The 27,767-nt window shown below is 62.1% G+C and overlaps 1 protein-coding gene and 1 long non-coding RNA gene across 12 annotated transcripts; one reads left to right on the forward strand and one right to left on the reverse strand.

The window, feature by feature from the left end:
* Positions 1-96: 96 nt before the first annotated feature.
* Positions 97-27,554, forward strand: CSNK1G2 (casein kinase 1 gamma 2). 11 transcript variants are annotated; one of them, XM_073803490.1, is made up of 12 exons: positions 105-334; positions 17,500-17,932; positions 24,720-24,760; positions 24,905-24,974; positions 25,053-25,201; positions 25,300-25,534; positions 25,600-25,685; positions 25,765-25,849; positions 25,949-26,097; positions 26,261-26,344; positions 26,429-26,535; positions 26,635-27,554. In XM_073803490.1, the coding sequence occupies exons 2-12, from the start codon at positions 17,749-17,751 to the stop codon at positions 26,978-26,980; spliced, it is 1,536 nt and encodes a 511-aa protein (XP_073659591.1). In that variant the 5' UTR covers positions 105-334; positions 17,500-17,748; the 3' UTR covers positions 26,981-27,554. The 11 variants fall into 11 exon arrangements, 10 of the variants coding, with proteins under 10 accessions (XP_073659595.1, XP_073659592.1, XP_073659596.1 ...); XM_073803496.1 differs by having other exon boundaries at positions 108-334; positions 17,500-17,735; XM_033854808.2 differs by having other exon boundaries at positions 110-334; positions 26,655-26,846.
* On the reverse strand, positions 9,367-11,055 carry LOC141278413 (uncharacterized). The gene is made up of 3 exons (XR_012331165.1): positions 10,929-11,055; positions 10,506-10,642; positions 9,367-9,531 (listed from the first exon to the last, which is right to left on the reverse strand). It is a non-coding gene; the product is annotated as an uncharacterized lncRNA (long non-coding RNA).
* Positions 27,555-27,767: the final 213 nt, after the last annotated feature.

Raw genomic sequence — 27,767 nt, forward strand, 5'->3', positions numbered from 1 at the left:
ACGTCACGCGCGCGCCCCAGGGCCGCCGGCCGCTGCGCAGTGGGCGCCGGGCCCTCCCCCGCGACGCTGGCGGCGTAAACGCGGGCCGCGAGCGACGCTGCGAGACCGGGGCGAGCCGGGCGCCCGCGCGGCTGGGACAGCCCGCGCCCAACATGCGGAGGCCGGCAGCTGCAGCGGCGCCGGAGTGGGGGCCCGAGCGGGCGCCAGAGCCGGAGCCGGAGCGCGAACGGGGTCCGGAGCGGGGGCCCGCGCCGCGCTGCTGAGGGAGCCCGGGCCGCCCAGCCCGGCCGCCCGGCCGCGGGGCCACGGCCACGACCACGGCGGAGGCCGTCAGGTAACGACGCGGACGCCCTTGTCGGCGGCCCCACCCCCGCGAACTCCCGGACCACGCCGCCCTTATATCCCGAGGACCTCCCAGTTCCGGCACCTCGCAGCCCCTACATCCGCACTTCGGACCCCCGCAGACCCCTGCATCCCGTGTCCCGCACCCCGCGGACCTCACAGTCCTGACCCTTTCCTGTGGACCCCTGCACTGCCGACTCTGCTTCCCCACTGCCCCCTGCACTGCGACCCCACTGCCCCCTGCACTGCGACCCCACTGCCCCTCCAGCTCACTGACCCCCACACTCTAGACCCCAACCGCTTAGCACTTCTCCCCTGCACCCCTGATCTTGCCGCCGCCAGCGACCCCCGAACTCAGGCCCTGTCACCTCTCACCCCCACTAATCCCCATACTGCAGACCTCATTGTCCTTCCTGATTCCTCACTCCAGACCCTACTGTTCCCTCACTCCAGACCTCAGTGTCCCCCACTGTCCCTCAGCCCCACCCCACCTCCCCCCTTCACCATCCCCCAGCGCTCAAGCCCACGGTCCGCTCCCCGCGTCCTCCCACCCCTCCAGCTCTCTCTACTGGGCCCATCGCTCCTCCCCACGCTGGCGCATACACTCGCCCCTCTGTGGCCCTGCAGGTTTTAGCGGGGAGCTGGGAGCAGGGAAGGGGAGCAACAGTAGGGGTCTGGTCTGGGGGACCTGTTGTGGGCTGCTCAGGAACTCCCGGCTCTCGCCTGGCTGCGCCTCCCCCTTCCGCCCTCGCCACCGGCTTTGTTTTCCGGAAACACTTCGGATCAGGGAGGGGAGTGCGATGTCTGCGTGCCCAGCAGCCACACTCATCCCCTCCCTGCCCTGTGCTTCCCCTGTTTTCTCAGGGGAAGTGTGTTCAGTATCGGGCTGGGGGCTGAGAGCACTGCTGTGACGTCCGAGGCGTCGTCCTGGGCAGGCTTTGGGCAGCTGGGGTAGTCCCTTGGCCTCCGGATGGCATTGTTTGCAGGAAACGGCCTGGAGAGCTCTGTGCACATAGGTGGAGCCTAGCATTCTCTCCCCAACCCCTTCCACAGGGGGACCCTGGCCAGGCCAGCATCTGGGACTCCAGGGTTGTTCACACATCCATCCTGAGGGGCTTCTGGGGGTCCCCCGTCCCTGCCCCAGGGGACACGGACAGGCTCAGTTGGCGTTTCCGGGCCCCCACGGGCTCCTGTGGTTCAGGGATGTGAGAGATCCGTGGGAGAGCACAAAGGCTCTGACCTGGAGGCAAGACCGGGGGCTGGGGGATGGCTCTGATTGGAAGGAGGTGGAGGCTGTGCTTGAGGGGAACCGGCTGAGCTGGGCCGCCGGTTTGAAAGGGGGAAGTTTGTGGTCCTCGCCAGGAGTTCGTTTTTATCTGCTGCGTCTCCACCAAGTTGTGGCTCCGCAGGCGCGTGGCCAGGTGGGTTGGGGGGTTGACTGTAGCGCCCCCAGGAGCGCACACAGGCTTGGACAGGCCCGCCTCACTGTCTCCGCGGCCCCAGGTGTTCAGTTCCCCGGCTGCGGTGGTGTCTGTGGCCCTATCTCTGAGGAGTGGAATGGGAGGGCCACTTGGGGGTGGTGGGTGTGGGCCGGGGGTCCAGCTGGTGGGGGGCAGCTCCCAGGCTGGGGGCCAGTTGTATGTGCTGCGTTTGCCCGTGGAGGGAGGGAGGGAGGTCGGGAAGGAGCTGGCTGGACCCCCACCCTAGGGGTGGGCCAAACCCTGGGGTCTGCAGCGGTCATCCAGCCCGGCTCTGGTTTTTCCGTGTGCAGTTGCCAGTTGGGTCTTCTGGTCTGATTTCGAGTTCCTCTAAATTTTTCTGAAGCGGGTTGGGGACAGGCGTCTCATTCCCTGGCTCAGAGATGTGACAGCAGAGCTGTGTGTACACAGACTCCTCTGAACTGCTGCTGCTGGTTCCATCTTAACCTCCTCCTTTCAGCTACATAGTAATTACCTCTGGATTGCAAGAGGAAGTAGGTGAGGTTTGTTGGTTTTTTTTTTTACACTGAAAGCTTTCTATCTGTTCGTCCCAGCTCTGGGGAAGCCAGCCAGCCCAGAGGCGTTCCGGACAGCTGCAGGGGCAACCTGTGTCCTTGGGGGTTTACTGGTGGGTCTGAGCGAGCCCTCATTGTGGGCCCAGTCCCCGCAAGGTTGTACCTGGGGAAGTAGCACCTCCCCTGGACGTCCTGGAGCACCAGGAACTCCTTGTTCCAGTGCTGCCTGGGCCACCTCAGAGCAGCAGGTTTTCTCCTCACAGTTGTTGTGGGTTTGGGTTGCTGCCTGCCCCCCCTCCCCCCAGAGGCCTTACTGGGAGGCCTTACCAGGCTGCAGCCTGGGGAGGGAGCTGGCAGCGGGGTGTCATGGCCAGGGGCGTTGGGTGGGTCAGCATGGGTGGTGCGTGCGGCTTGGGGTCGTGGTCAGTGTCTGGGGTCCAGCTGGTGCTGTCACGCCCAATGGGGGCCTTGCTGTTGTGATCTAGGCAGCGGGGTGTGCTCGGGAGAGCTCTGGCCGTTGGGTCGGGAATCTTTCCGCCGTGGAGGAAGGGTCCGCCAGGCCCGAGACCTGGTAGGTGCGGAAGGCCCTACCTCGGGCAGCTCCGTGTCTGCCCATCCCCGTTTGGGAGCTTTGGGGGGCCTGTGCTGGGCGATGGCCCAAGTGCCCATCCTACAGATGAGGAGGTGAGGCCTGAGTGACCTCCAGTAGGAAGACCTATGCTCCCTGGGCTCCTCTGGCCCACAGGGGCTGCGAGTACCCATCTCCTCTCCTGGCCTCAGCCCCTCCCTCCTGCCCTGTCTTCCACAGGAGCTTCTGGTCCAGGCTGAGCCCACGCCCGCCTTTGTAGCGCGGGGCTCCATGCAGAGGGTCGGTGGGACTCTCCGGGAGAGTGGCTGGTAGCAGCACTTCCTTCTCCGAACCCCATGCGTCCCCTGGTACCCGGCACGGTCCACGGATGTGCGCCCGCCCTGCTGTCACGCAGCCCTTCCTGTAAGCCCCTTTCAGTGAGTGGCAGAAGCCAGGTTGCTCGGAACAGACCGCGGTGCTTAAATTCCAGAGGGCGAGCCCCTCCCCTCACCGCGGAGACCCAGCCTGCAGAGCCCGTGCAGAGTGCGTGCGGGGCGGCAGGAGGTCCCAGCAAGTGCAGATGTTGCAGTGCCTGAGCACCCCTGGTGCGGGACTGCTCTCCCCCGGTGCCCCCGCCAGCAGCCCGTCCTTTGGAGAACAGAGAGCTGCCCACCGTCCTCCCGCTGCTCGGAGCCTCTCCTGCCAGTGGCGGGCAGGGGCACCCAGGTGCTGGATCTGGTCCCGGGTCATCCTGGGTCATGGTAGGATCGCTATTTAAAGGTAGAAATAGGGGCTTCTCTGGTGGTGCAGTGGTTGAGAGTCCGCCTGCCGATGCAGGGGACACAGGTTCATGCCCCGGCCTGGGAAGATCCCACATGCCACGGAGCGGCTAGGCCCGTGAACCATGGTCGCTTAGCCTGCGTGTCCGGAGCCTGTGCTCCGCAATGGGAGAGGCCACAACAGTGAGAGGCCCGCGTACCGGGAAAAAAAAAAAAAAAAGGTAGAAATAGATATACGGTATGTATCACAACTTTACGTTGGTCTGTGATGCACCTCAGTCTTAAAAAGTTGTTCTTGGGGACTTCCCTGGTGGCACAGTGGTTAAGAATCCACCTGCCAATGCAGGGGACACGGGTTCGAGTCCTGGTCCGGGAAGATCCCACAAGCCGCGGAGCAACTGAGCCCGTGTGCCACAGCTACTGAAGTGCGTGCGCCACAACTACTGAAGCCCGTGAGCCTAGAGCCCGTGCTCGGCAACAAAGAGAAGCTACTGCCACGAGAAGCCCGCGCACCACAACGAAGGCCTAATGCAGCCAAAAGTGGAACTTCCGCCCTCTTGAATGAGGGGACAGCCCTGCCTGGTGTTGGGGGCCAGGCCGCTCCCCCGCCAGCCCCCTGCAGGACGTAGGGTTGCAGGGCAACGTCGCTCATTGTGGGGCCTTGGTGAGTGTTTGCGGTGCCCCCTTGCGGCCGTGCCCGTCATGGGGGGCTCTGCTCGCTGTGGTTCCAGAGCTTGGCTGGTAGGCACGTGGCAGAGCTCTGCTGGGCGCCCAGTGGGTGACCCAGCTGGGGCCGCGGGGCAGCTGGCTGGGGAGTAGGCTGAGATTACGAATCCCAGGCAGAGAATTCCGGAAAGACTGGGGGCTTTCGTGGGGGGACGGTGGGGTGGCGAGGGCTGAGGTTGGGGGAGGTGCCTGGGGACACGTGCAGGCCCCCTTCCTCGTTGCTTCTAGAACAGGCCTTGGGTGTCATTTCAGGGGGCCACGCTGGGAGACTGGTGTCTTTACAGAAACTTGACCGTGCTGTGTGCCAGGCCGCACCGTCTCGGGGATCACCCACATGGACGGGCTGGCCTTGAAGCCAGCCGCTCGCGTAGCTTAACCCGAGCGGGCCGGGAGGGCCCAGGTCAGTGCCGATAGCTCCCAGGACCCCTCGTGCCACCCTGTGCGCCTCTTGCCCCACCAGTGCCCCACCTCCACCTTTGCTCTCACACTTGCACGGGGGCAGTTTGGGGAGCTCCCGCCCTGGCCTGGGCCCTCCCTCGGACTGCCGGCCCTCAGTCATGAGCTGCTTGTTTCCTGAAGCTGCAGCCATGGGTCTAGCGGGAACCTGCATGAGGGACTCTTTCTAGAACCAGGTCTCTCCCCTCGGCACTGTGGGCGTTGGGGCCGGGTCATTCTCTAGGGCAGCCCCGTCGTGACAGCCGCAAACATCCCAGGCGCTGCGCGGTGTTAGGGCGGCAGGATCAGCCCGGCAAGCACCCCAGCTGGGTGTTTCCTGCACTCCACAGCCTGCTGTGAGGGCCCGGTGGGTGCCCATTTCAGGTGCTCCCTGAGTGCGTCTCTGGGCCTCCACAGGCCCACCTTTGCCCCCAGGAGCTGGAAGTCTGTGGAAGCAGGTGGGGAGGGGACCGGCAGAGGGGAGGCCCGGAGGGATGCGGCTCATGTGGACTGGACGTGGTGGCCGGCCAAGGTCCCCCCATGGGGCAGTGTCTGCCCCCTCACCTCGGGCCGCCCTGCTGCTCGTCCAAGGGTGACCCTCATCCTCCCTCCTGGTTTCGCCCCTGGCCTCCAGGCTGCTGCCTGGGGAGTTGGAGCTTCCTCTGTGGCCAGATGAAGGGGGCAGAGCCAATCAGGAGACCGTCTCCCCTGGACGCTCCACTGCCTTCCCTCCAAAGCTGGGGCTCCAGCCCGGCCAGTCCCCACGCGCCCCTGGGTAGTGCCCCTCACCCAGGCAGGCTGCAGGGCGCGCCCGGCGCCTCTCACACCCCAGCCTAGGCTTCCCCGTCTGAAATGGTCATGACAGTACCCAGCTTGCGGGCGGTGCGGAGTATTTTGGAGGCCCAGGTGTCTATCAGGCTCCCCAGCCCTGGTCCGCAAGACAGACAGGATGTAAGCCGTGTGGATGGTGGACAGTGTGCTGGTACCTGGTTGAAAAGTAGAAAGCAACAGGTGACGCTCCATTTACGTCATTTAATTTTGTTTTCTGAGGTATGATCATTGAAACGTTAATTGGTGTGAGAAGTTACTGTTGAGGCGGCTTATGTCCTTCCTATTGGGTATATATCCATACTCGTGGCTCATCACCATTTGGAAGCTAAGTTTTCATCGGAAACGCTTGATTTTAACAAATACACGGACTTGAGTAGGAAACATCAGTGCCTTTGGCAATGTGAGTCCTGGCAGAGGCTGTCTGCGCTGCTGTCAGTCATGGCCACGTGTAGCTGATAACAGTGTGGGGTGCCCAGTGAAATTTTAGTTTCAGACAAACCACCGAAAATTGCTTAGTATAAATAGGCCTCAAATAGTGCATTGGACATACTTGTAGTAGAAGTTATTAGCTGCTTATCTAAATTTCCGTGTCAGCTGGGCGCCCTGTGTTTTTCTCTGTGTCTGGCCACCCCGGGCTGGTGGCAGCCTTCCATCGGGGGCTCGGGGCTGTGTTGGCCTCAGTGGGTTGGGGCCGGTGGCCGGCCTTGAGGTGTGGAGGGGGACCTTTGCAATGAGGAGGTGGTGCTCCCAGGCGGCTGCAGGCCCTGCCCCGGCCTCCGCATCTGGGGGTGGGCTGGGCATCTGGTGACTCTGATGCAGCCTCTGGGCAGTGGAGGCGCTCCAGCTCGCGGCCAGTCTGGGGGACCAAAGTCAGGGTGCTGCTTGCTCGCTGAGCGGGGCCAGAGGCCAGCGGGGCAGTTCTGGGGCGAGAAGGGAGCTCCTGAGTGTGCCCAGGTGAGCGTGAGCCCGTCCTGGGCCATCGTGGGGACACCTCTGCGCCCCTGGGGCCTTGTCCCGGGCTGCTGGGAAGGACCGAGGCCGTGAGTCAGCCCTTCCTCCTCTCCCCACCTTCTCGCCGGTGTCTGCGTCTCTTACTTCCTGTGGGCACGAACCCCTTGTCCTCTGAAGGATTTATTGCGTGTCTGTCACAGAAGCTGCTTCAACTGGTGGGAGGGGGAGGCGTGGCTCTGGCAGCTGCACGTGCGTCGGACTTTGATCTGCGCTGGACAAGCCCTGTTCTCTGGGCTGCCTGCCAAGCCTCACGCCCTGTGCCCCTCCAGACAGCTCTGTGGAGATGCCACACACACCCCCGGTTTTAGCTGAGGTACGACTCCCAGACCATGCAGTTCGCTGGAGAGTACACCTTGGTGGTTTTAGTGTATTCACAAATTGTGCAGCCGTCACTAAAATCATTTCCAGAACATTCCATCACCCCCAAAAGAACCATGTCCCCATGAGCAGTCCCCCCCCAGCCCATGACAGCTACTCACCACTCTCTGTGTCCGTGGATCTGCCTGTTCTGAACGTTTCCCATCAGTGGAGTCGCACCCTGTGTGTCCTGTGTCTGGCTTCTCTCACTGAGCATCGTGGTCTCACGGTCCATCCACGTGGTAGCGAGTGTCAGGGCTTCACTCCTTTTCGTGGCTGAGTGATGTTCCTGTGTGTGGAGGGACCACATTATTTATTCACTCCTCAATTGATGGACATGTGGGTCGTGTGTACCTCTTGGCCGTCATGAGTCATGCTGCTGTGGATGTGCAGACACAGGTGTGCGTGGACGTGTTCTCAGTTGCCTCAGGTGGACACGGAGTAGGTCGAGTGGGGACTGCGTGTTTAACTTTTGAGGAACTGCTGCTTGTTTTCCATGGCGGCTGCACCACCTTCTGCCCCACCCGCCATGGGTGAGGGTCCTGTTTGTCCATGTCCCCACCAGCTTCCTCTCCAGGTTCTGTGTCCTGGCCTCTCCCAGCATCTTTCCTGTCCTGGGTTGGGGTCTGTCCTTTGTGGTGGTGTCTGTCTCCTCAGAGCCTGGGAACCCTGGCCGGTTTTTGGAAGACCATTCTCCCACTGCCCTGCACTTTCCAGAATGCCAGCCCTTTGGAGCATGTGGGCGCTGGGGCTGGTCCTGCCCTTTGACATCACAGACAACGGGCTGGCCCGTGGACTTCGGTCCTGGCGCCCTCGGCTGCTCTCCTCTGAGCAGGCGTGTCCAGTGCCTGGAGTGACCGGCAGGCCCCAAAGGGCCAGGTGGCCCCCCCAGTTGTGATACCACAAAACCACTGTCCTCTCGTTGGTGTTTTCAGTAGCAAAAGCCACACGCACATTGAGGAGAATGGCCGTTACGACAAAGCGTGGGAATGTCTTAAGCACTTGCTCAGAATCTAGGAGGTGGGCACCAGCCACGCGTTGGTGAAGTCCTTCCAGACCGCTGAACAACACGGGCGTGTTTGTAAGCGGGTCCAGCGACACGCTGTGGACGGACCCGTCGGGATTGGCTGCGGGTTTCCTCCGTGTGGGGTAGAGAGACCGTCTCAGGCTGCGCCATGGGAAACGAAGCCCTGTGGGCCTCAGGCAAGCTCCTGGTGCACCAGGTCCAGGTGGGGGGTTGGGGAGGGAGGACCGTGCAGGCTCCAGCCTGGATGCAGGAGCCCGGCCCATTGGGCAGGCGCTGGGCCTCCTTCCCAGAGGCAGCTGCCTCGTGATGCCCCCGGCCCTGAGGGGAGGGCCCGGGTCTTTGTCCCTGACTCCTCACCCGGTGGGGGGCTGGCCGGACGGGTGGGCTGGTGGGTGTGGTTTTCTGGCGAGTTTGCAGGTGCTCTGGGGGGCCCCTTAATGTCCTCCCTCGTGTGTCTCTCCGGCCCCTGCGTCTGCGTGTCCCCCTCCACCCCAGCAACCCCGCTTCCGTGCCCAGCCGGGGCTCCGCGTGAGGCTCCGTGCTGAGAACCCTCTTCCCCACCCTTTCCCCCGCCCTGCTCCTGAGCTCAGGAAAGTTTGCACCTGCTGGCAGGGGCAGGGAAGGCACAAAGGAGCCCCTGGGCTGCAGTCTGGCTTCCTTGCTGTGGAAGCGCGGGGGCCGCTTCTGAGGGCCCTGACGTGCCTCTCCCAGCACCTGGCCTGGGAGCCCAGGTTTCCATCGTTTCCATCGGCGCACGTGTCCCCGCCCCACGCTCTGGCCCTCAGAGGCCTTCACGTTACTTCCCTGCTCTGCCCCTCGTGCTCTCGGACCCCTTTCAGCGAGTAGCCGCCATGTTCCCCCCGGACCTGTTGTGTCCCTGGGGAGTGCGTTGGGTGGATGGGCTGCCGTCGATGGCGGTGAGCGCCGTGATGCTCTTTGAGGGGCTGGGTGGGTGACATTGGAGTGAGGACTGGAGTGGGTGCTGGGTGGGTACTGGGGGAGCTGCTAGAGGAGGTGGAGGTTGTTTTTTTTTTTTTTTTTTTTTTTTGCGGTACGCGGGCCTCTCACTGTTGTGGCCTCTCCCGTTGCGGAGCACAGGCTCCGGATGCGCAGGCTCAGCGGCCATGGCTCACGGGCCCAGCCTCTCCATGGCATGTGGGATCTTCCCGGACCGGGGCACGAACCCGTGTCCCCTGCATCGGCAGGCGGACTCCCAACCACTGCGCCACCAGGGAAGCCACGGGGTTGTTTTTTAAATAGACTTTTTTTTTTTAAGTTATTTATTTATTTATTTTGGCTGCGTTGGGCCTTAGTTGTGGCACGTGGGATCTTTCATTGCGGCGCGGGCTTCTCTCTTAGTTGTGGCGCATGGGCTCCAGAGTGTGTGGGCTCAGTAGGAATCGAACCCGCGTCCCCTGCATCGGAAGGCGGACTCTTACCCACTGGACCACCAGGGACGTCCCTAAACAGACTTTGTTTTAGAACAGTTTTAGATTTACAGAGAGGCTGTGAATCAGTTCAGAGGGTCCCCGTGTGCCCACGACCAGCCCCTCAGCACCTCCCGCAACCCAGCTGATGGGCCCGTGTTCATACGTCATCCTCAGCCAGAGTCCATGCTGCCCCACGTCCTCTCTACCCCACGTCCTCTCTGCCCCAGGCCCCCGGGCTGTGCTGGTGTCGCCCGCTCTCCTGGGGTGGGGGGCATGGCCGTCTCCCTGTCTCTGTCTCCTCTGCTCACAGGGCACCCGTCACAGCTTCAGGCCCACCCTCGTTTGCAGATAAGGTCACAGTCCCAGACTCCAGGGGTGGGACGTGTCTCTGGGGGACACAGCTCAGCCCCCTCCTGGGACCGATATGGGGCTGCAGTGCAGGCACAACTGACCTGAGCACCCAGGACGAGGGGTCACGCAAGGCCTGTCATGTGGGCTGGGATGGTGCTGCCCCCTCCACGGGCGGCTAGCTCACTGCGAAGGTGTGGACAAGGCCTTGGCGGAGGGGCTGCAGGGAGAGGCCAGCCTCCGCGGTGATGGAAGGTTCCAGACCTGCTCGTCCAGGACAGTGTGCGGCAGCCCCGGCGGTGCTGAGCTCCTGGCACGTGCCTGGTGCCACCGAGCGCGCTTCTGTGTGTTTGCCTTCTGTGAATGCGTGGCCCGTGTCCTGGGGCAGGACGGCCAGTTGTGCCCGTGCGGCCGGCCCGGCCCTGTCTCTGCGCCTCCAGTTGTCTTGTGTTCCACCTGGCATCATGTGGGGTTTGGACGCCCGCCGTCCCCGTGATCGGACTCCTTCTGTGTCCCTTCCCGCCCTCCCCGACCCCCGCCTGTTCTCCTTTTAGCTCTCTGTCGGGAGGTTTTTAAACGTGCCCAGACGCAGCGAGAACAGGCCAGTGAGCCCGTGGCCCGGGCCCACCCGTTCCCAGCATTGCGAACGATGTAGCACCTCAGCTCGTTCCAGGTGCTGTGTCCAGGGGTCACTGCCGAGCACTCCTCCGGTAGGTTCTCGAGTCGCCCCTGCACAGAAGCGCCCGGTGACTTCTGGGCTGAGGCTGTGGGGTCTGTCGTGAGAACGTTTCAAGTCTGTGGAGAGGTTTGAAGGAAAGCGCTGTCAGTTCCCCAGTCCTCCTGGGCTCGCCTGTAGCTTGGCTGTGCACCTGTGTGTCTCTGCCCACACTTGCTCTTCATGACCCCGAGCCTGCGGCTGCCCCCGAGCGTGAAGTCTGGCCCCCTTCCACCCCTTTCTCCAGGGGGCGCAGCGTCTGGGCAGCAGCCGGCTTGTGCCGCACACGGACTTTTCCTCGTGGCTGCTGAGAAGGTGATGCCGGGCTGCGCCTCGGCGTGCTCCAGCATTGCTGGTGGCGGTTACCTGCAGCCTCCGCCGGGTGGGGTGCCCCTTCCTCTCCCGTCTCCTCAGGTCGCGTTCCCTTGTCTGTCAGTCAGTGTGTTGTGACCCATTTCTGCCTAATTCATTTAGGTGTCGACCTCGTCCCGGGGGCTGGTCACTGTTTTAGGGCCACTTCCTAGCTCTGTGCTGTAACTCCACGTTGCGGTGACCTCAAGCTTCTAGGCTGCGGCCCCAGGGCCGGCGCGTCTCCAGGGTCCGGGTCCCTCTTGGGGAGCAGTGCATAGGCACCAAGACCTGACGCTCGGGGTGCTCACGGCTGCTGGGGTGCCAACCCCGGCTCTGGGTGACCCTGGGGAGGAGGCCCTCCCTACACGTGTCACCAAGGCCCCATGGGACGGAAACGGGCTCAGCCTGATGGAGGGACACGCGTGTCCGGAGGTGCCTCAAAGGGGGCCGCAGCCACGATCCCACCAGAGTCCCGGCACTTCCCAGGCGGCACCCACCAGGGCCTGCCGTGTGCGGTGGAGCCAGGCAGCCTCCGAGGGGCCGCCCCCAGGAGAGAGGCTGCCCATCTCCGCCCCAGACTGGCCCTGCCTCTGGGCCAGGGCTGTGCCTGTGATGTCGGCCAGGGACTGTGACATCACTGGGTAGAGGCGCTCAGACAAGGGGGTTCCCGGGGCCTCCACGAAGGGGACCTGGCCCAGGCCCTGACGAGATGGAGGACCCCCCAGAGAACACGGCAGGTAACTCACCGGAGCTGGAAGGCAGGCCAGGGGCCGCCTGGGGACTGGCCTGGGGGGCAAGAGTGGGTCGTCGGGGCTCAGCGGGGCCTGTGGAATTTAAGTTGGCCATGGGGGCCTGAGCAGAGCCCACACCCCTGGAGGGCCTTCCCTGCATGGGGGGAGAGTCCAGGTGCCCCTGGGAGGACCTGAGGGCCATGTTGGTTGGATCGAGACTGGCTTTGTTTTAGGGTTGGGTCAAGGACTGGGTACACCGCCCCCATGATGAGTTTTAGCTTCGACGCTTGCACCGGGGCTGGCATCACACACACCTGCCTCCTGGTCCCCCAGGTGTGCCGGGGGGCACCTGCAGACGCCCAGGCTCCTGGCAACGTTTGGCTCTGGTTTTAGCCCTGTGTCCACTCTCTGTTACCCCTGCTCCCCCCAGGTCAGTGGGGGACTCGCTCTTGCCATCCCCCCTCAGGCCCCAGGAGGGGACCCAGGATAACCATCCTGTGGATGGTGGGGCGACCCCTCCGTGCGCGCTGCGGGTGGCTGCTCTCGTTTGCGGGGTGAGCAGGGCTGGCGTCCTGTCCCTGGGAGGCTCAGGGTCTAGGGCTCCTCCCCCGCCTCCCCGTGGTGGCCACACGCCTGCCTGTTGTCAGGAGGCGGATGGGGGGGCCGTAGGCCTGCCCTGCTGCTGTCGGCCCGGCTGGGTGAGCTGCGGTGGGGCCTCTGGCGTCGCGTGTGGGCTGCGGGCCAGGGTGGGGAGTACACACGCCAGAGTCTCTGATTTTGTCCTTGGCTCCCCGCCGGGAGCCCCGTGGACATCGGGGCGTGGGGGCCAACACGGTGCGCCTAGCACCGCAGCCCCTGTCGACGCGGGCTGTGCCCTGGCTCTCGGCTCACACAGGGCTCCTTCCCTGCTGTGCCCGGTCATGCCCGTCTCTGCATGGCGCCTCCTGGACTCTCGGCCCACCGGCTGCCGCAGGTGTGCTTGCGAACGTGCCTCTCCGCGCTGGCTGGAGGGCCCCCTGCTGGACAGTGTGACCGGGAGAACAGGCCTGCTGCTGGGGGTTGTGGCCGGGAACCCACTGCTGCCCGAGCCCTGGGCACGGAGTAAGCGCTCACCTAACACAAGCCATCCTGGGAGGCGGCAGAGTAGAAGGGTCTGCCGAGGGGAGTGTCGCCGGACCCTGAGGCTTGCGTCCTGCAGGGTCTGGGAGTGAGGGCCTGGGAGTGAGCACCTGGGGGTAGGGGCGCTTCTGAACAAGCCCGAGGAGGCGTGTCTCGTGGCTTTGGGGCCGTCAGAGGTTCTGTGAGCTCGGAAGGGTTTGCACCTGGGGACGTGAGGCCAGGCGGAGGCGAAGGCCGTGCCTCTGTGGATCTTGGGCTGGGGCCGAGAGCACTTCCCGCCTGGCCTGAAAGCGGGGGTCGCGGCCCGGAAAGGAGGCCTGCTAGGGAGCCAGATGCCGGTGGCGGGGCACAGGCTCCCAGGCGGGTGGGCTTGGAGTACAGAGGGGTGGGGCCCTGGGAGGGGTTCCTTGTGTGTGCTGTGGGGCTGGGCGGTGTCAGGGCCCCCCGCCCCATAAAAGCTGCTTGCACAAAGCGGGACCCAGACATGAATCCCTGCCCGCGGGGGTGCGTGGGTCGCGGCGGCGGGACGCGGGACGGCGAGGCGCCCGCCCCGCACTGGCGCAGATGCGCCCAGTCCTCCTGGCCTCGTCTGCGTGGAAACCATCCTCAGAGGTTCCTTAAGAACCTCGGCGCTCGTCCCCTCCCGCTTGTGTGTGCGTCCCCCTGAGCTCACGGCCCCGTGGTGGCCTGCTGCTGGCGTCTGCCTGCCCTGCACCCTGGCTGCTTCTGCCGCTTGCAGGCGGGAGTGCCTGGCGGGAGTGCGCGGGGCATCCTCGGGGAGTGGAGCCGAGGAGTTGGGAGATCGCAGGGCTCAGCTTTTAATCTTTGAAATTCCCGTGGGTTTTACATCCACCTCTGGTGTGCCTGCGTGTGTGTGCACAGGCATGTGGTGGTTTTTTTTTTTGTTGTTTTTTTGATTTATTTTTGGCTGCATTGGGCTTTCTCTAGTTGCGGCGAGTGGGGGCTACTCTTCACTGTGGTGCGCAGCCTTCTCACTGCGGTGGCTTCTCTTGTTGCGGAGCAAGGGCTCCAGGTGCGTGGGCTTCAGTACTTGTGGCACGCAGGCTCAGTAGCTGTGTCTCGCAGGCTCTAGAACACAGGCTCAGTAGTCGTGGCACACGGGCTTATTTGCTTCACGGGCTTATTTGCTTCACGGCATGTGGGATCTTCCCAGACCAGGGCTCGAACCTGTGCCCCCTGCATTGGCAGGAGGATTCTTAACCGCTGCGCCGCGAGGGAAGTCCCCAGGCATGTGTTTTTAATTTCTTTCTGACAAGAAAGAAAATCCGGCTGGAAACCACCCTTAAGTATCCCATCAGCGGGGTGGCCTGTAGATTTTGGTGTTCCCTCTCTATGGAATCTGGGAGGACTTCAGCAGAATGAATGAGGGTAGCGTGTCCAGGCGTGTGGTCCGGGCACAAGGTGCCCAGGGTGTACAGGGCACGGGTTCGCTGCGTGTGTGCAGGTCTTGAAACAGCAGACGCAGGGGGCTGGGCACCAGGGGTGGTGGACTCAGTTTTCTGCAGGAATCCCATGCCGGCTGGTTCCCATCTCAGGGAGTGTTTGCCTCCTGCCCGGTTCTGCTCCATCTGGCCTCTCAGCGGCTCCAGAAGTGAGTCGTGTGCAGTCTCCCGTGTGGTCAGGCATCTGGCCGCTCTGAGCCTGGCTCCACCTGGTCCCTGTGCGCACCTCCCCCACTGCTGGGTGCCTTTTCCACAGGCACCCGTGAGGTGAGCGCGTGTCCGGCGCTGGCATGGGCTCTGGGGGCAACGCGTGCCCGGAGGTGAAGCAGGACCCCCACGCCCCGGGCAGCTGTCCTAAAGCTGGGCGGCAGCAATGCCGGGGGATGCGGAGGGCGTGGGCGGGCGCAGGAGGGGGGCAGCTCTTCTGGCAATTAAAATAGAACTTCCACCTGACCCAGCAGTTGCAGCCTAGGTCCGAGCCGGGAGACAACACTCGCCTCCTGGGGGTTGTACACAAACGCCCCGGCCGCACAGTTCACCGCAGCCCAAAGGTGGGCACAGCCCGGGTGTCCTCCTGTGGATGAGCGTGCCCTCCACACGTAGCAGCATCACTCCGCCACAAGAAGGACAGAAGCCCTGACACTCGTGGACGGACCCTGAGAACACGATGCTCAGTGAGAGAAGCCAGACACAGAAGGACCCACGGTGTCCGATTCCACTGATGGGAAACGTCCAGAACAGGCAGATCCACAGACACAGAGAGTGGGTTCGTGGTTGTCAGGGGCTGGGGAGGGGGAGGAGGTGACTGCTGATGGGGACGGGGCTTCTTGCTGAGGTGATGGAATGTGCTGGAATTTGAGGTGATTGTAGCACAACTCTGCAAGCATAAGCTGTGGTTCAGTAAGAACCGTTGAACTGTCCACTTTATTTATTTTGGCCTTGCCGCGCGACATGTGGGATCTAGTTCCCTGACCAGGGATCGAACCTGGAGCCCCTGCATTGGGGAGCATGGAGTCTTAGCTACTGGACCAGCGGGGAGGTCCCACTATTTCCTTTGTTTTTAATGTAGTTATTTCCTTGTAAGTTTGTAACAGCTGTTCCCAGTTGACTCCCAAATTCCTGATGGTGAACAGCTGTCCGCCCGCCCACCCCCCACAGGGAACTAACCGCTTACAGGTGGGGAGCGGCCTGGCCCGTGGCGTCGGAACCCCTGAGACGCCGAGGGTGTGGGGAGTGGCCTGCTCTGTTAAGGGCCCGGATTCTGGGCCACGCCCCTCCCTGCCTGCCTTTGGGCCTGCAGTGCCCGTGTGGCGTCCCCTTGGCTCAGATCCATCTCCTGCGAGTGCAGCCGGTGAAGGTGGAGACAGACGGGTGGCCGCCCGAGCAGGGGCACCGCTTGGTCAGCGACCAGTGTGTCGTCCACAGGCGCGGACAGCGCTGCTCGGGCGGGGGCGCGCGGCCCCGGGCCGGCCCCTTGCTCAGGTGGCGCGGCTGCGGTGCCGGGGTGTCGGCTGGTGGGAACCCCAGGCAGTGGCGGAGCTGGGCGCACGGTTCTTGTTGGGGTCGCATTGTCCACACACACCGTCCATGTGGTTGGGAAGCTGCCGGCCTTAAATGGTGAGGTTTGTCCTGAAGCCTGGGCCCCTGCCTGTCTGGGCATCTCCTGGGCTCCCAGGCTCTGGCTGCTCCGGCCCTGCACGCCCCCCCGGGCAGCGATGACCTGCGTGGGTGCCGAGCATGGACTGGCGTGTGCACGCGTGTGTGAGCATCTCCCCACCCCGTCCTGCCGGCTGTGGGCCTGCCTCTAGGCGCATGGCCAGAGGCCCCCTCATTTGGGCCTGTCCTCGGCCTGCGACTCTTGGCACCTGTGCCGTCGGTGACACACGGTTGCTGGCTGGCCCTTCCGAGCATCAGGCCCTCGGTGGTAGGTGGGGGCGCTGGGGGCCATGTGGGAGGCCAGTTGGGGGCTCGGGCACCCACGGGGGTGGGAGGCGACCCCCTCATCGCCCCCCCCAGGGCACCGGGCCTCAGTGCTGGTCCTGCCACAGCCCGCCGGGGGCTCCCCCGGGTGCCTTCATGGGTTGTGGATGAGCTACAGCTGGGCCGCCTACCTGGCATCAGGGCCCTCACCTGGCCTCACCTCCCCCCACCCCTGCAGGCATTCGGGGGCGTGGCCTCCACCAGGTGTCAGCCCTTGAGTGCTTGGTGGGGAGGGGAGCACAGGTGTGAGCCTCGCAGTGGCCAGTCTGGGCCCGAGGGGAGCTTGGGCAGGCAGAGGGCGTGGGGAGGTGTCATAGGAGCAGGTTAGTGTTTTCTTTCTAAAGCGATTCCTGTGGCTTTGGCGTGAGAATTGGCCAGAGGGGACAAGAGGAGGCGAGGGCCTGTGACCCTCGTGAGAGGAGGAGGTGGCTTGAGAGGCTAGGCCAGCTGGCAGGGGAGAGCCCCGTCTGTCTGAGCTGCAGGGTGACTGGTCCACGTGGTGGGGGGAGGAGGGAGAAGCCGGCACCACAGACAGACCTTGGGAGTGTATCCCCACCCCCCAGCTCGGGTGGCCAGCCCCTCCCTGTAACCTGGAGGACTATCGGGGTGCCCACCGTTCCCTCCACAGCCCCAGCTTTCTGCTGGAGAGGCCAGGCCGGACTCGCCTTGGGGGCGCGTGTCCAGCCAGCCCTGTCAGGCTCACAGCCCATCTGCCCGCACTCGGGGCCCTTGCAGCCCCTCCTGCCCTCTCACTCTCCTGCAGCAGCAGCCGGTCACCCATCTGTCCACAGGGTCACGGGCTCCTGGAACGAGGCCCAGGGACGTTGATGTCACCTGGATATTGGGCAGGGGTGGGGTGGGGGAGAGGCAGCTCGGAGGCCCCCCAGGTCTGTGGCAGGGGCCTGTCTCCTAGCCTCGGGCACTTTCTGCTCTGCACCTGTCCTCTTCGGAGGAGCAGTGCTGGGGCCTCTGTTGCTCAACTAGGCGTCTCCTCTCCCAGCACAGCCGTCCTCTAGCCTGGGGTGGGCCGGCAGGCGGCACGTGGAATTCTCGGAGGCCCGAGCCTCCCTCCCCTCTGCCCCCAGAAGGTCACAGGTTGCACGAGCCTCCCTCCCCTCTGCCCCTAGAAGGTCACAGGTCGCACCTGCATATCAGAGATCTTTCCAGAACACGGTCCCGCCACCATTTAACGCCCAGTCCCGGGTCCCCTGCCAGGCTGTGCTCTGGGCCCCGGGGCGCGTGGCGGGCGGGCGCATCGCGGCCTTCTAACCCGTGCCTCTGTTTCTCCTGCAGCCGAGAGCCACGAGATTTGAGCTCCCGGGACCCGTCAGCAGCATGTGTCCTCCCCCCATGCGTGACCCCAAGGCCACCGAGAAGAGCGCTGCGGCCGGGCCCTCGCGAGCGCCCGCGTCTCACTAGCAGGAGCCCGCCGGGCGCCATGGGGTGCTAGCCCTGAAGAGCCGCCGCGACCACAGGTCTCCGTGGAGCCGGGATTTGCACGGCAGCAGAGTCACCGTGGAGAGGCCAGGGTACCACAAACTTATGGATTTTGACAAGAAAGGAGGGAAAGGGGAGTCGGAGGAGGGCCGGAGAATGTCCAAGGCCGCCGGCCGGAGCAGCCACGGCGTCCGGAGCTCGGGGACCAGCTCGGGGGTCCTGATGGTGGGCCCCAACTTCCGAGTCGGGAAGAAGATAGGCTGTGGCAACTTCGGGGAGCTCCGGCTAGGTGAGCCCCGCTCGTTCACTTCCGGGGACGCGGGGGCGGGGGTGGACGTGAGGGCTGGGAACGCAGGTAAGCGCGTGTGTGTTTCTGTTCCCTGCCCCCGGAGGAGGCTCTGCAGAGGGCTGGATCCCGACAGCTGTGGGGCGGTTGTGCCAGGGGCCCCAGGCCCACAGAGCTCAGGAGGCTGGTGACGCGGAGGTGGGGGTCCAGGGGCATCTCCTGCACAGCACTTAGTGGTTGGAGCTTAGTGGTGGGCGACCCCCAGCCCCCGTCCAGTGGTCCGTGTCTGTCTGTCAGCTGGTGTTGCTGGTGTCTGACATGCCCAGCGGCCTGCGAGGCCGGGAGAGGCATGTCCTGAGCCTGAACCTTGGCCATGCCAGAGGCGCTGGGATGGGATCAGCAGCGGGTCCTCACTGCCCTGGGCTCTGGGTCTGAGCCAGTGGACTGCCAGCAGCAGGGGCCCAAACTGCTCACGGGAAGGGCGGAGGTGTGGGAGAGACAGGCGCCTCCCCCGGGTGCGGGGCCCCGCGTGCCCAGCCTGATCTGTGCTGCACGGTGGCTGACTCTTCAGCTTCCCCGACGGGGCTTCTGCGCCCCAACCCTGCTGCCCCATTAGTGTGTGCACGTATGTGTGCCCACACGCACACTGGCTGGCACACGCACACTCACGTCCCCCGGCCCAGTCCTGTCCTACAGCCTGGGGGTGCCCCTTGTGGCTTTGGGGACCCAGATGGCTGTCCTGGGTTCTGGCCTTGGCATTGGGAGCCGCAGCCTAAACAGCACAGGTCTGGGTAAACAGATGGTGGAGCGTGCGTTGGGGACTGCGGGGGTAGTGGCTTTTGGCTTACAACGCTCTTTAAGGATCGAGGTTTGGTTGTTGCTCCACACCTCAGTATGCGAAACCCGCGGTGCAGGGGCTGACTGTGCTGGTTGTGCTGTGGGGTTTTCTGTCAGGGGCTGGAGCCCGCGGTACAGGGGCTGACTGTGCTGGTTGTGCTGTGGGGTTTTATGTCAGGGGCTGGAGCAGCTGCAGATTTCGGTATCCTCGGGGGCTCCTGGAAGCATTCCCCTGGAGGCTGAGGGGCAACTGTGTTCTTTCCTGCCAGGCTCCTCCGGCTCAGTGCCTGTGGTTTTCTGGGCCTGCAGTTAGTCGCTGTTTGTTACTCTGTCCATCTGTATGACTGCACCCCATTTTGTTCGTGCGTTCTCCTGCTCAGGGACCTTTGGCTGTGCCCAGATTTGGGGTGTTGTGAATAAAATTGCCCTGAGCACCTTTCTTCAAGTCTCGTGTATGAGTGTTTTCATCAAAGTGCTGGGTCACGTGTGCTTATGAGAAACTGCCAGGCTGGTTTCCAAAGCAGTCGTACCCCTTTGAACTCCCGCGGGCAGCGTGTGAAGGTTCTCAGTATCCCACATCCTCATCAACACTTGGAGTTGTCAGGCTTTTCCACTTGGAGCGTGCTAGCGGGTGTGAAGTGGTGCCTCACTGTGGACTTTATTTGCATTTCCCTGATGACTACTGTTGACCACTGTTCTCCTGTATATAGTGTGTCTTGTCTTGTGCCTGCTGCAAAGATTTTTTCATCTCTGGGTTCAGATGTTGATTCGGCCTTAATTTAGGTGTGGTTTTTTTTTTCTGTTTATCCTGCTTTGGGTTCATTGCGCTTCTAGGGTATGTATATTAACACTCTTTTGTTAAATTTGGAAAAACTTTGCCATCATTACCTCAAATGTTCTTTCTGCCTTTGTTTAGTCTCCTCTCGTTCTCATACTCCAGTCACACATTAGGAGTGTTTGATGCTGTCCCACAGGTCCCTCAGGTTCCTCTCAAGTTTTTTTTCAGTCTTTTTTCTTTCTTCAGCCTGGATAGTTTTTACTGCCTTATGGTAAGTTCACCCTTTTTTTTCTTCTGCAGCGTCCAATATATTATTTGATACATCCACTGAATTTTTCATTTGATACACGGTATTTTCACTTCCATTTGATTCCCTTATTTTTCTGTTGAGATTTCCCATCTGCTTGTTCATTTTGCCCATCTTTTCCTTAAAATCCTCGAACATACTTGCAATGGCTTTTTAAAAGTATATATTTATTTATTTTACTTATTTATTTTTGGCTGCATTGGGTCTTAGTTGCGGCACGTGGGATCTTTGTTGCAGTGCACGGGCTTCTCTCTAGTTGTGGCACCTGGGCTTCTCTCTAGTTGTGGCGTGCAGGCTCCAGAGCACATGGGCTCTGTAGTTGTGGTGCATGGGCTCTCTAGTTGAGGCATGTGGGATTAGTTGCCTCGCGGCGTGTGGGATCTTAGTTCCCTGACCAGGGATCAAACCTGCATCCCCTGCATTGGAAGGCAGATTCTTAACCACTGGACCACCAGGGAAGTCCCAGCTTTTTTTAAATTGAGGTATAGTTGATTTACCATGTTGTATTAATTTCTGCTGTACAGCAAAGTGATTCAGTTATACATATATTCTTTTTTAAATATTCTTTTTCATATTGGTTTATCATAGGATACTGAATATAGTTCTCTGTGCAATACAGTAGGACCTTGTATCTGCTGACGTGTTACCTAACATCTGCTAACCCCAGCCTCCCACTCCATCCCTCCCCCAACCCCTCCTCCTTGGCAATCACCAGTCTGTCCTGTATGTCTGTGATTCTGTTTCATAGATAGACTCCACATATAAGTGCTATCATATGGTGTTTGTCTTTGTCTTTCTGACTTGCTTCACTTAATATGATAATCTCTAGGTCAATCCATGTTGCCACAAATGGTATTATTTCATTGTTTTTTATGGCTGAGTAGTATTCCACTGTGTGTGTGTGTGTGTGTATGTACACGTCTTTTTTCTCCATTCCTCTGTTGATGGACATTTAGGTTGTTTCCATGTCTTGACTGTTGTAAATAATGCTGCTAATGAACACAGGGGTGCATGTATCTTTTTGGATTATAGATTTGTCTGGATATATGCCCAGGAGTGGGATTGCTGGATCACATGGTAGCTCTCTTTTTAGTTTTCTGAGGAGCCTGCATACTGTTCTCCACAGTGGCTGCACCAATTTACATTCCCACCAGCAGTGTAGGAGCGTTCCCTTTTGCAGTAGCTATTTTAAATGCTGTGTCTGTGGTGCCTTTGGCGCTGTTTTTCCTTCTTGCAGTGCTGTTCCTTTTTTCACATGTCTAGTGATGTTTTATTGTCTGTTGGACAATGTGGGTGCCACACGTGAGGCCTGGATCATGCTTCATCCTGGCGACTCATCATGACCCCACCAGGGACTGTTTCTCAGCTTTGATAGGGTGGGTGGCAAGCAGGCATTACTCAAGGGCTGGGGTCGCCCCCTCCCAGTGTGTGGGCTTTCTGGGTTCTCAGCCAAATGTCCGGGGGGTTCAGGGTGGCCTCCGTGCTCTGGGTGGTGGAGGCTCCAGCGTCCTCCTGCCCTGTGCAGCCCCGGCATCTCCCTTCTGCTCATGGTCCCCCGGAGGCATTCTCTGTCAGGCCTTGCAGACTCTCCCACTTTTCACACCTACTGCTGAGCTGGCTGTTGGTGAGGCTCAGAGCCTGGAGCACCCGAGGTCCCCAGGAAGCTGTAAATCCAGACTTCAGATGCCTGCATGCACGTGCGCGCACACACACTCTCACCTTCAACTCATCTGGACTCCAGGACTTTGGCTTCCCCACGTGCACAGTCAAAACAGGAGGTTTCTTGACCAAGACACAGAATAAGATGACCAATTACCAGAAAGGATCAGTTAGGCATCATCAAAGTTTAAATTTCCAGAAATGTTGTTTAGAGCACGAGTAGGGGGGCTTCCCTGGTGGCGCAGTGGTTAAGAATCCTCCTGCCAATGCAGGGGACAGGGGTTCGATCCCTGGTCTGGGAAGATCCCACATGCCGAGGAGGAACTAGCTCATGCACCACAACTACTGAGCCCGCGTGCCACAACTACTGAAGCCCGCGCGTCTAGAACCCGAGCTCTGCAACAAGAGAAGTCACCGCAATGAGAAGCCTGTGCACTGCAACGAAGACCCAAAGCAGCCAAAAATAAGTAAAATTAAATTAAAAAAAAAAAAAACACGAGTAGGCGAGCCACAGACCGGGAGGTGCTATTTGCTGAGCACCATTGGACAAAGCGCTGTTACCCGGGACGCAGGAGAAGACAACAGCTTGGTCAGCAATAAAAAAACAGGTGCTGCGATTAAAACTGGGCCAGAGATCTGAACAGACACCACCCAGAAGCAGACGGACAAGCGGCTGGGGGGCGTGGAGGGCACCTCGCCTTGTTGGCCCTGGACAGGACTTCTGCTCCGTGCGCAGCACAAGCCAGCAAACCTGCCCAAGAAGTGACAGGAAGGCCCGTGCGCAGCGTTCAGTAACGGACACTGGAGACGGGCCAGGTGTGTCCGTGCTGCGACGGACGCGCCCGGGCAGGAAGCCAGAGCGAGCCGCGTCATGCGTGTGCAGGGAACCCCAAGGAGCAGGGAGCATGTGGGGTGGCCTCTCAGGAGGTGAGGTGGCGGTGACGCTGTCTGTCCTCACGGGATCGGGGTGGCCCAGGAGCACACATTTGCCAAAGCTCATCAAATGCTGTGCGTTTCCCAGGTAAATGCCTCCTCCCAAGGGAAAAACAAGCACTAAGTACAAATTGAAGTTGATCTGCAGGCTGCAGTGTTTAGGGGGCAGGGTGCTGAGGTCTGCAACTTCCAGACGCATCTGAAAATGAGATGAACAGGTGATGGCAAACAGAACAGAGCAATCGCGGATTGTGTGACCCAGGCAGCCAGGGTGTGGGGCTCCCTGCGCCCAGCTCTTCCTGCTTTTCTGAATGTGTGAAACTTTCATCATAAAGAGTGGCGGGGAAACACAAGAGGCATGCCTGTTATTTAATGAAAATGAGGAGGACTAGATGGGCGCTTTCTTTCTCTGCCGCTGGGTGCCTTTTACTCGTAGTAACCGAAGGAGTGGAATCTGCAGGAGGGGCCCCTGCGGGCACCCCCTTCGCACAGTGGCAGTGAACAGAACAGAGAGGTAGAAAGCTGGGAGAGGAAGAAATACAGCTGTGACCTGTCTCGGACGGCTTGATTGCCCACGTGCGGAGGCCGGAGTAGTCTTTCAGTAAACAATTAGAAAGGAATGAGTTTGGTAAGGCTGCTGCATGTGCCAACACAGATCGACTGTATTTCTCTGTTGGAGCAACGACTGGAAAACAAAAATTTAAGAATAGTCCCGATCGTGTAAGAGCACCAAAACCCATCAGGTGCCTCCAGAACAAATCTCACAAAGGCCGCACACTCCACGCTGAGCAGTAAAAACATCGCCGAGTCTCAAAGGCCGCACACTCTACGCTGAGCAGTAAAAACATCGCTGAGAGAAGTTAACTCTGGAGACATGGACGGCACGGTTCTCCGCAGACTCGGGGCCACCCCTGCAGTTGTCTGGGGACCAGCTGACTCTATAGACGGGGACGGACACCAAGGCCCTGGAGGAACTGAGGCTGAGCTGAAGACTCCAGGCCAAGCACCACAGTGATGAGACAGCCGGGATGGGCAGGGACCCGGGGGACCGACTGACAGGCATGCGGGCCCCTGACTTGGGCTTGTGGGGTCATACGCACCGGTGTCTTGGCCACCCACGGGTGGGGCAGAACGGCCTGGTGCAGCTGTCTCCCAGATTGTCCCACTGCAGTGGGATGGAGAGGAAGCTGAGGCCTCTTCCCACACTGGATCCTCTCAGAAATAAGACGCAGCAGCACGGCACTTCGGGCGTGAGGTCACCTGGAGGAGCAGCGCACCGTGGGGCTGAGTCGGAGCTCAGGAGCTGGAAAGGCAGGACGGCAGCACCGGGAGGGGCAGAGGGTGGAGCGTGTGCACAGCGCTCACCGTGCATGCAGACGGCCACCCAGGGGCTGGCCCACACTGTGCATGCAGACGGCCACCCAGGGGCTCAGCCACTGGTAGGAACTGTAGCAGGTGAACAGCTCGTGTTTTTGCAGTTTCGTGAGGTTGAGCGCCATGGCTTGTTCTCCGTGGGCACCTGGAGGTCCACGTGGGCCAGCGATGGGCCGCGTGAGATGTCCTGCCCCAGGCATGTCTGTCTAAGCTGAGGACGCAGGTTACGCTCCCTCCTGATGGGCTCCTGGCTGGGGCCCCTGCTCCACAGCGAGGGGGCGGGGCTTGTCCTCTGGACGTGTACAGCTCAAGGCCGGAGTTCCTGGCATTGTGGAATGGGGGGTGCCTTCGGGGTCCCTAGAGGCTGGAGCGGTGAGCATAGGTCAGGTGGCGGGGGGGGGCCTCACAGAGCCTCTGGGGACGGTGGGGGGATGGTGTGTGGAAGGGGTGTGATGTCTCCTCCAGGTTCCCTGCGGCTGGAGCTGAAGAAAGGCCTTGGGGTCACCAGGACTCTTTGTTGTGTTTTCACTTTTTTAGATGGGAGAAGTTGGAGCGTGTTGGCGTGCTGGCGGGAAGGATCCCGCAGAGGACTTGGGAGCAGCCCCGAGTGGGCGGAGGCAGGGTTGGCCTCTGGGGCGGTGCTGGAGGAGAGGGCAGGACGGCAGGGAGGGGGCCCAGGAGATGAGGGTGCGGGGGCAGATGCGGGTTCCCACGGCCGGTGGGAGTACCTTGCGGGCCCGGGAGGGATGGGCCCATCCTTTTCCCTTCCAGGTCCGGGAGGGATTGGGCCACGCTCAAGGAGGGCTGCCGCAGAACAGGAGGTGCCCCTTGGACGGGTGGGTCGTGAGCGGTCTCCTGTGTGCTGGGGGTCCTGCTGACCTGACGTGCCTCTCCTCCCACAGGAAAGAATCTCTATACAAATGAATACGTAGCTATCAAATTGGTGAGTCCGGGCCCTGCCCCCTTTCCCCAGTCCCCAGCCTGGGCAGGCCCCTCGCCGGCCCCCAGCAGAGGCTGTCCCCACGGGCCGGGAGGAGGGCAGGACTGCGCCCTGCGTGACATCCATCTGTCCCCTCGTCCCTCCCAGGAGCCCATCAAGTCCCGGGCGCCGCAGCTGCACCTGGAGTACCGCTTCTACAAGCAGCTCAGCGCCGCAGGTACCCCGGGGCCGGGTGTGGGAGCGCAGGGGGAGCCCGCCCGGGCGTCGCGTGAGTCTGTGTGTCCTCCACCCGCAGAGGGCGTCCCTCAGGTCTACTACTTCGGCCCGTGCGGGAAGTACAACGCCATGGTGCTGGAGCTGCTCGGACCCAGCCTGGAGGACCTGTTCGACTTGTGCGACCGCACGTTCACTCTCAAGACAGTGCTCATGATTGCCATCCAGCTGGTGCGGGCCGCGGGAGGGAGAGGGGGCCGGACGCTGTGGGGCGGCAGAGGGAAGGTGGGCAGGGCGGAGGGAGCCCGCTGAGGCCCGCCCGCCCGCAGATCACGCGCATGGAGTACGTGCACACCAAGAGCCTCATCTACCGCGACGTGAAGCCCGAGAACTTCCTGGTGGGGCGACCGGGCACCAAGCGGCAGCACGCCATCCACATCATCGACTTTGGCCTGGCCAAGGAGTACATCGACCCCGAGACCAAGAAGCACATCCCGTACCGCGAGCACAAGAGCCTGACGGGCACGGCGCGCTACATGAGCATCAACACGCACCTGGGCAAGGGTGAGCGGCGTGCGGGGTGGGCGGGGGGGCACGAGGGCTGCGCTGACCTGCCGTCCCCCCCGCAGAGCAGAGCCGCCGTGACGACCTGGAGGCGCTGGGCCACATGTTCATGTATTTCCTGCGCGGCAGCCTGCCCTGGCAGGGGCTCAAGGTGGGCGCGCCGGGGCCGGGGCGGGGCTGGGGGGTCTCCTGCGGGCAGCGCCTCGGTGCCGACCGCGCTCTTCCTGCAGGCCGACACGCTCAAGGAGCGCTACCAGAAGATCGGGGACACTAAGCGGGCCACGCCCATCGAGGTGCTCTGTGAGAGCTTCCCAGGTGAGGGTCTGCCCCCCGTCCCCCGCACTCCCCGCAGACCCCCTGCCCAGTGCCGCCGCCCTGCTCCTCCACGCCCCCCAGCCCTGTCGCTGTCCGCAGAGGAGATGGCCACGTACCTGCGCTACGTGCGACGCCTGGACTTCTTCGAGAAGCCGGACTACGACTACCTGCGCAAGCTCTTCACCGACCTCTTTGACCGCAGCGGCTTCGTGTTCGACTACGAGTACGACTGGGCCGGGAAGCCCCTGGTACGTGGGCGGAGGGGAGGCTGGTGCTGGAGGGGGGCCCCTGGCGCGTGGGGGCAGCTGGCAAGGACCCTGAAGCCCCTGTGCTCGGGGGCGGGGGTGGCTGGCACGTGACGTGGGGCGGGGGGTGGCTGCCGGGCCTCAGCCGCATCCTGCCCCCTTGCAGCCCACGCCCATCGGCACGGTCCACACCGACCTGCCCTCGCAGCCTCAGGTTCGGGAAAAAGCCCTGCTATACAGCAAAAACCAGGTGAGGGGCCGGCCGAGGACCCCAGCAGCGTGGGGGTGGGGAGAGCAGGGCCTACAGGACTCCCGTGCCCCTCTTGCCCTGCAGGCACTGAACTCCACCAACGGGGAGCTGAATGCCGATGACCCCACCGCTGGCCACTCCAACGCCCCCATCACGGCCCCCGCAGAGGTGGAGGTGGCCGACGACACCAAGTAAGGCCCCCGAGGTTGCTGGGGGCTGGGACTCCCTGGGCCCACCCCCTCGCGCCCGTTCCCCCATCCCCCTCTTCTCCAGCCTGCGCCGCCTCCCAGCCTGTGCCCGCCCCTTCCAGGTGCTGCTGTTTCTTCAAGAGGAGGAAGAGAAAATCTCTGCAGCGACACAAGTGACCCCGGGGCGGTGGCCTCTGAAGCCTCCCGCTGCAGCCCCTCGGGGCCCGCTTTTCCACGGCCGCGTGGCCACCGCTGGACGCAGACTGCAGGCCCGGCAGAGCTGCCAGCCCCCGCGTGGGGTCACTTCCTTCACGTAAGACTTTGGCCGAGATTTCTACACCTGTGTCTAGTCCTCCCCTCCGAGAGCATTAACTATTTAAAACAAGGAAGAGAGAAAACCACAGCGGCCGCCCTGCCTTGTGCCCCCGCGCGTCTGCTGAGTAAGTAGCGCGGCCGCCTCCGTCCAGCCCGCCGCTCGCCCGTTAGTGTCATAAAGTGCAGCTTGTCTCCCTCGATCCAAAGGCCGTTTTCTCGAGGGGGCGCTGCGGGGCGTTGCTGCCAGGGGTGAGCCCGCCCTGGGCCTCCCCAGACCAAAGGGGAAGGCGGGATGAGAGCGGCCCCCAACTGAAATGCTGCACCAAAGCCTGGGCCGGTGGGCGCAGCCCGCGGGGGGTCTGCACACCTGCTCGTGGAGCCGCCGGCCTGGAACTCTCGGGGTGGCCACCGCGTGGCCCGTGGGCTCCTTGTGTCGCTCTGCGCTGCCGGCCGAGCCGTGGAGACAAGCGCCTTAAAGCCCATCCGAGCCCCGCAGGTGCGTGTGGAGCCGGCAGCCCGTCGGTGCGGCCCCCGTGGTCCCCTGGGGCCCGCGTGCTGAGGGCAGAGCAGCTGGGGGCGCCCCGCGTGTGCGTCTAGGTCTTGCTTTACAAAAAGTGTACAGAAATGGCACTTCCGTTTCTCTGATGCTTCCTGGAAGCCATAGAACTTAGGGGCTTTTTTTAAAAAATAAAGGAAAATGAAACCAATTCTGAGCGTGGTGTCCAGTCTTTCCAAGGGGCTTGGCTGAGGCCAGCAGCAGCTCACATAGCCAAATCCCTGGGAAGGGACAGGCTAGGAGGCAGGACAACTTGGGGAAGGAGCCGGGGAGTGGCAGCCCCCTTGCTCAGGAGAAATAAACGGTCGGAAACAAGGTAACAGAACTGAAGTGGATGTAAGAACCAGGTTTAGGACTTCCCTGG

The sequence above is a fragment of the Tursiops truncatus genome, chromosome 3 (assembly GCF_011762595.2).
Source record: "Tursiops truncatus isolate mTurTru1 chromosome 3, mTurTru1.mat.Y, whole genome shotgun sequence".
NCBI classification, from domain to species: Eukaryota; Metazoa; Chordata; class Mammalia; order Artiodactyla; family Delphinidae; genus Tursiops; species Tursiops truncatus.

Bases quoted from the DNA above. Each gene is read 5' to 3' on its own strand.
- CSNK1G2 (XM_073803489.1), top strand. From the start codon at position 17,749: ATGGATTTTGACAAGAAAGGAGGGAAAGGGGAGTCGGAGGAGGGCCGG. The intron at 25,850-25,948 runs GTGAGGGTCTGC...CGCTGTCCGCAG, and splicing joins GCTCTGTGAGAGCTTCCCAG to AGGAGATGGCCACGTACCTG. The intron at 26,536-26,634 runs GTAAGGCCCCCG...GCCGCCTCCCAG, and splicing joins GAGGTGGCCGACGACACCAA to CCTGTGCCCGCCCCTTCCAG.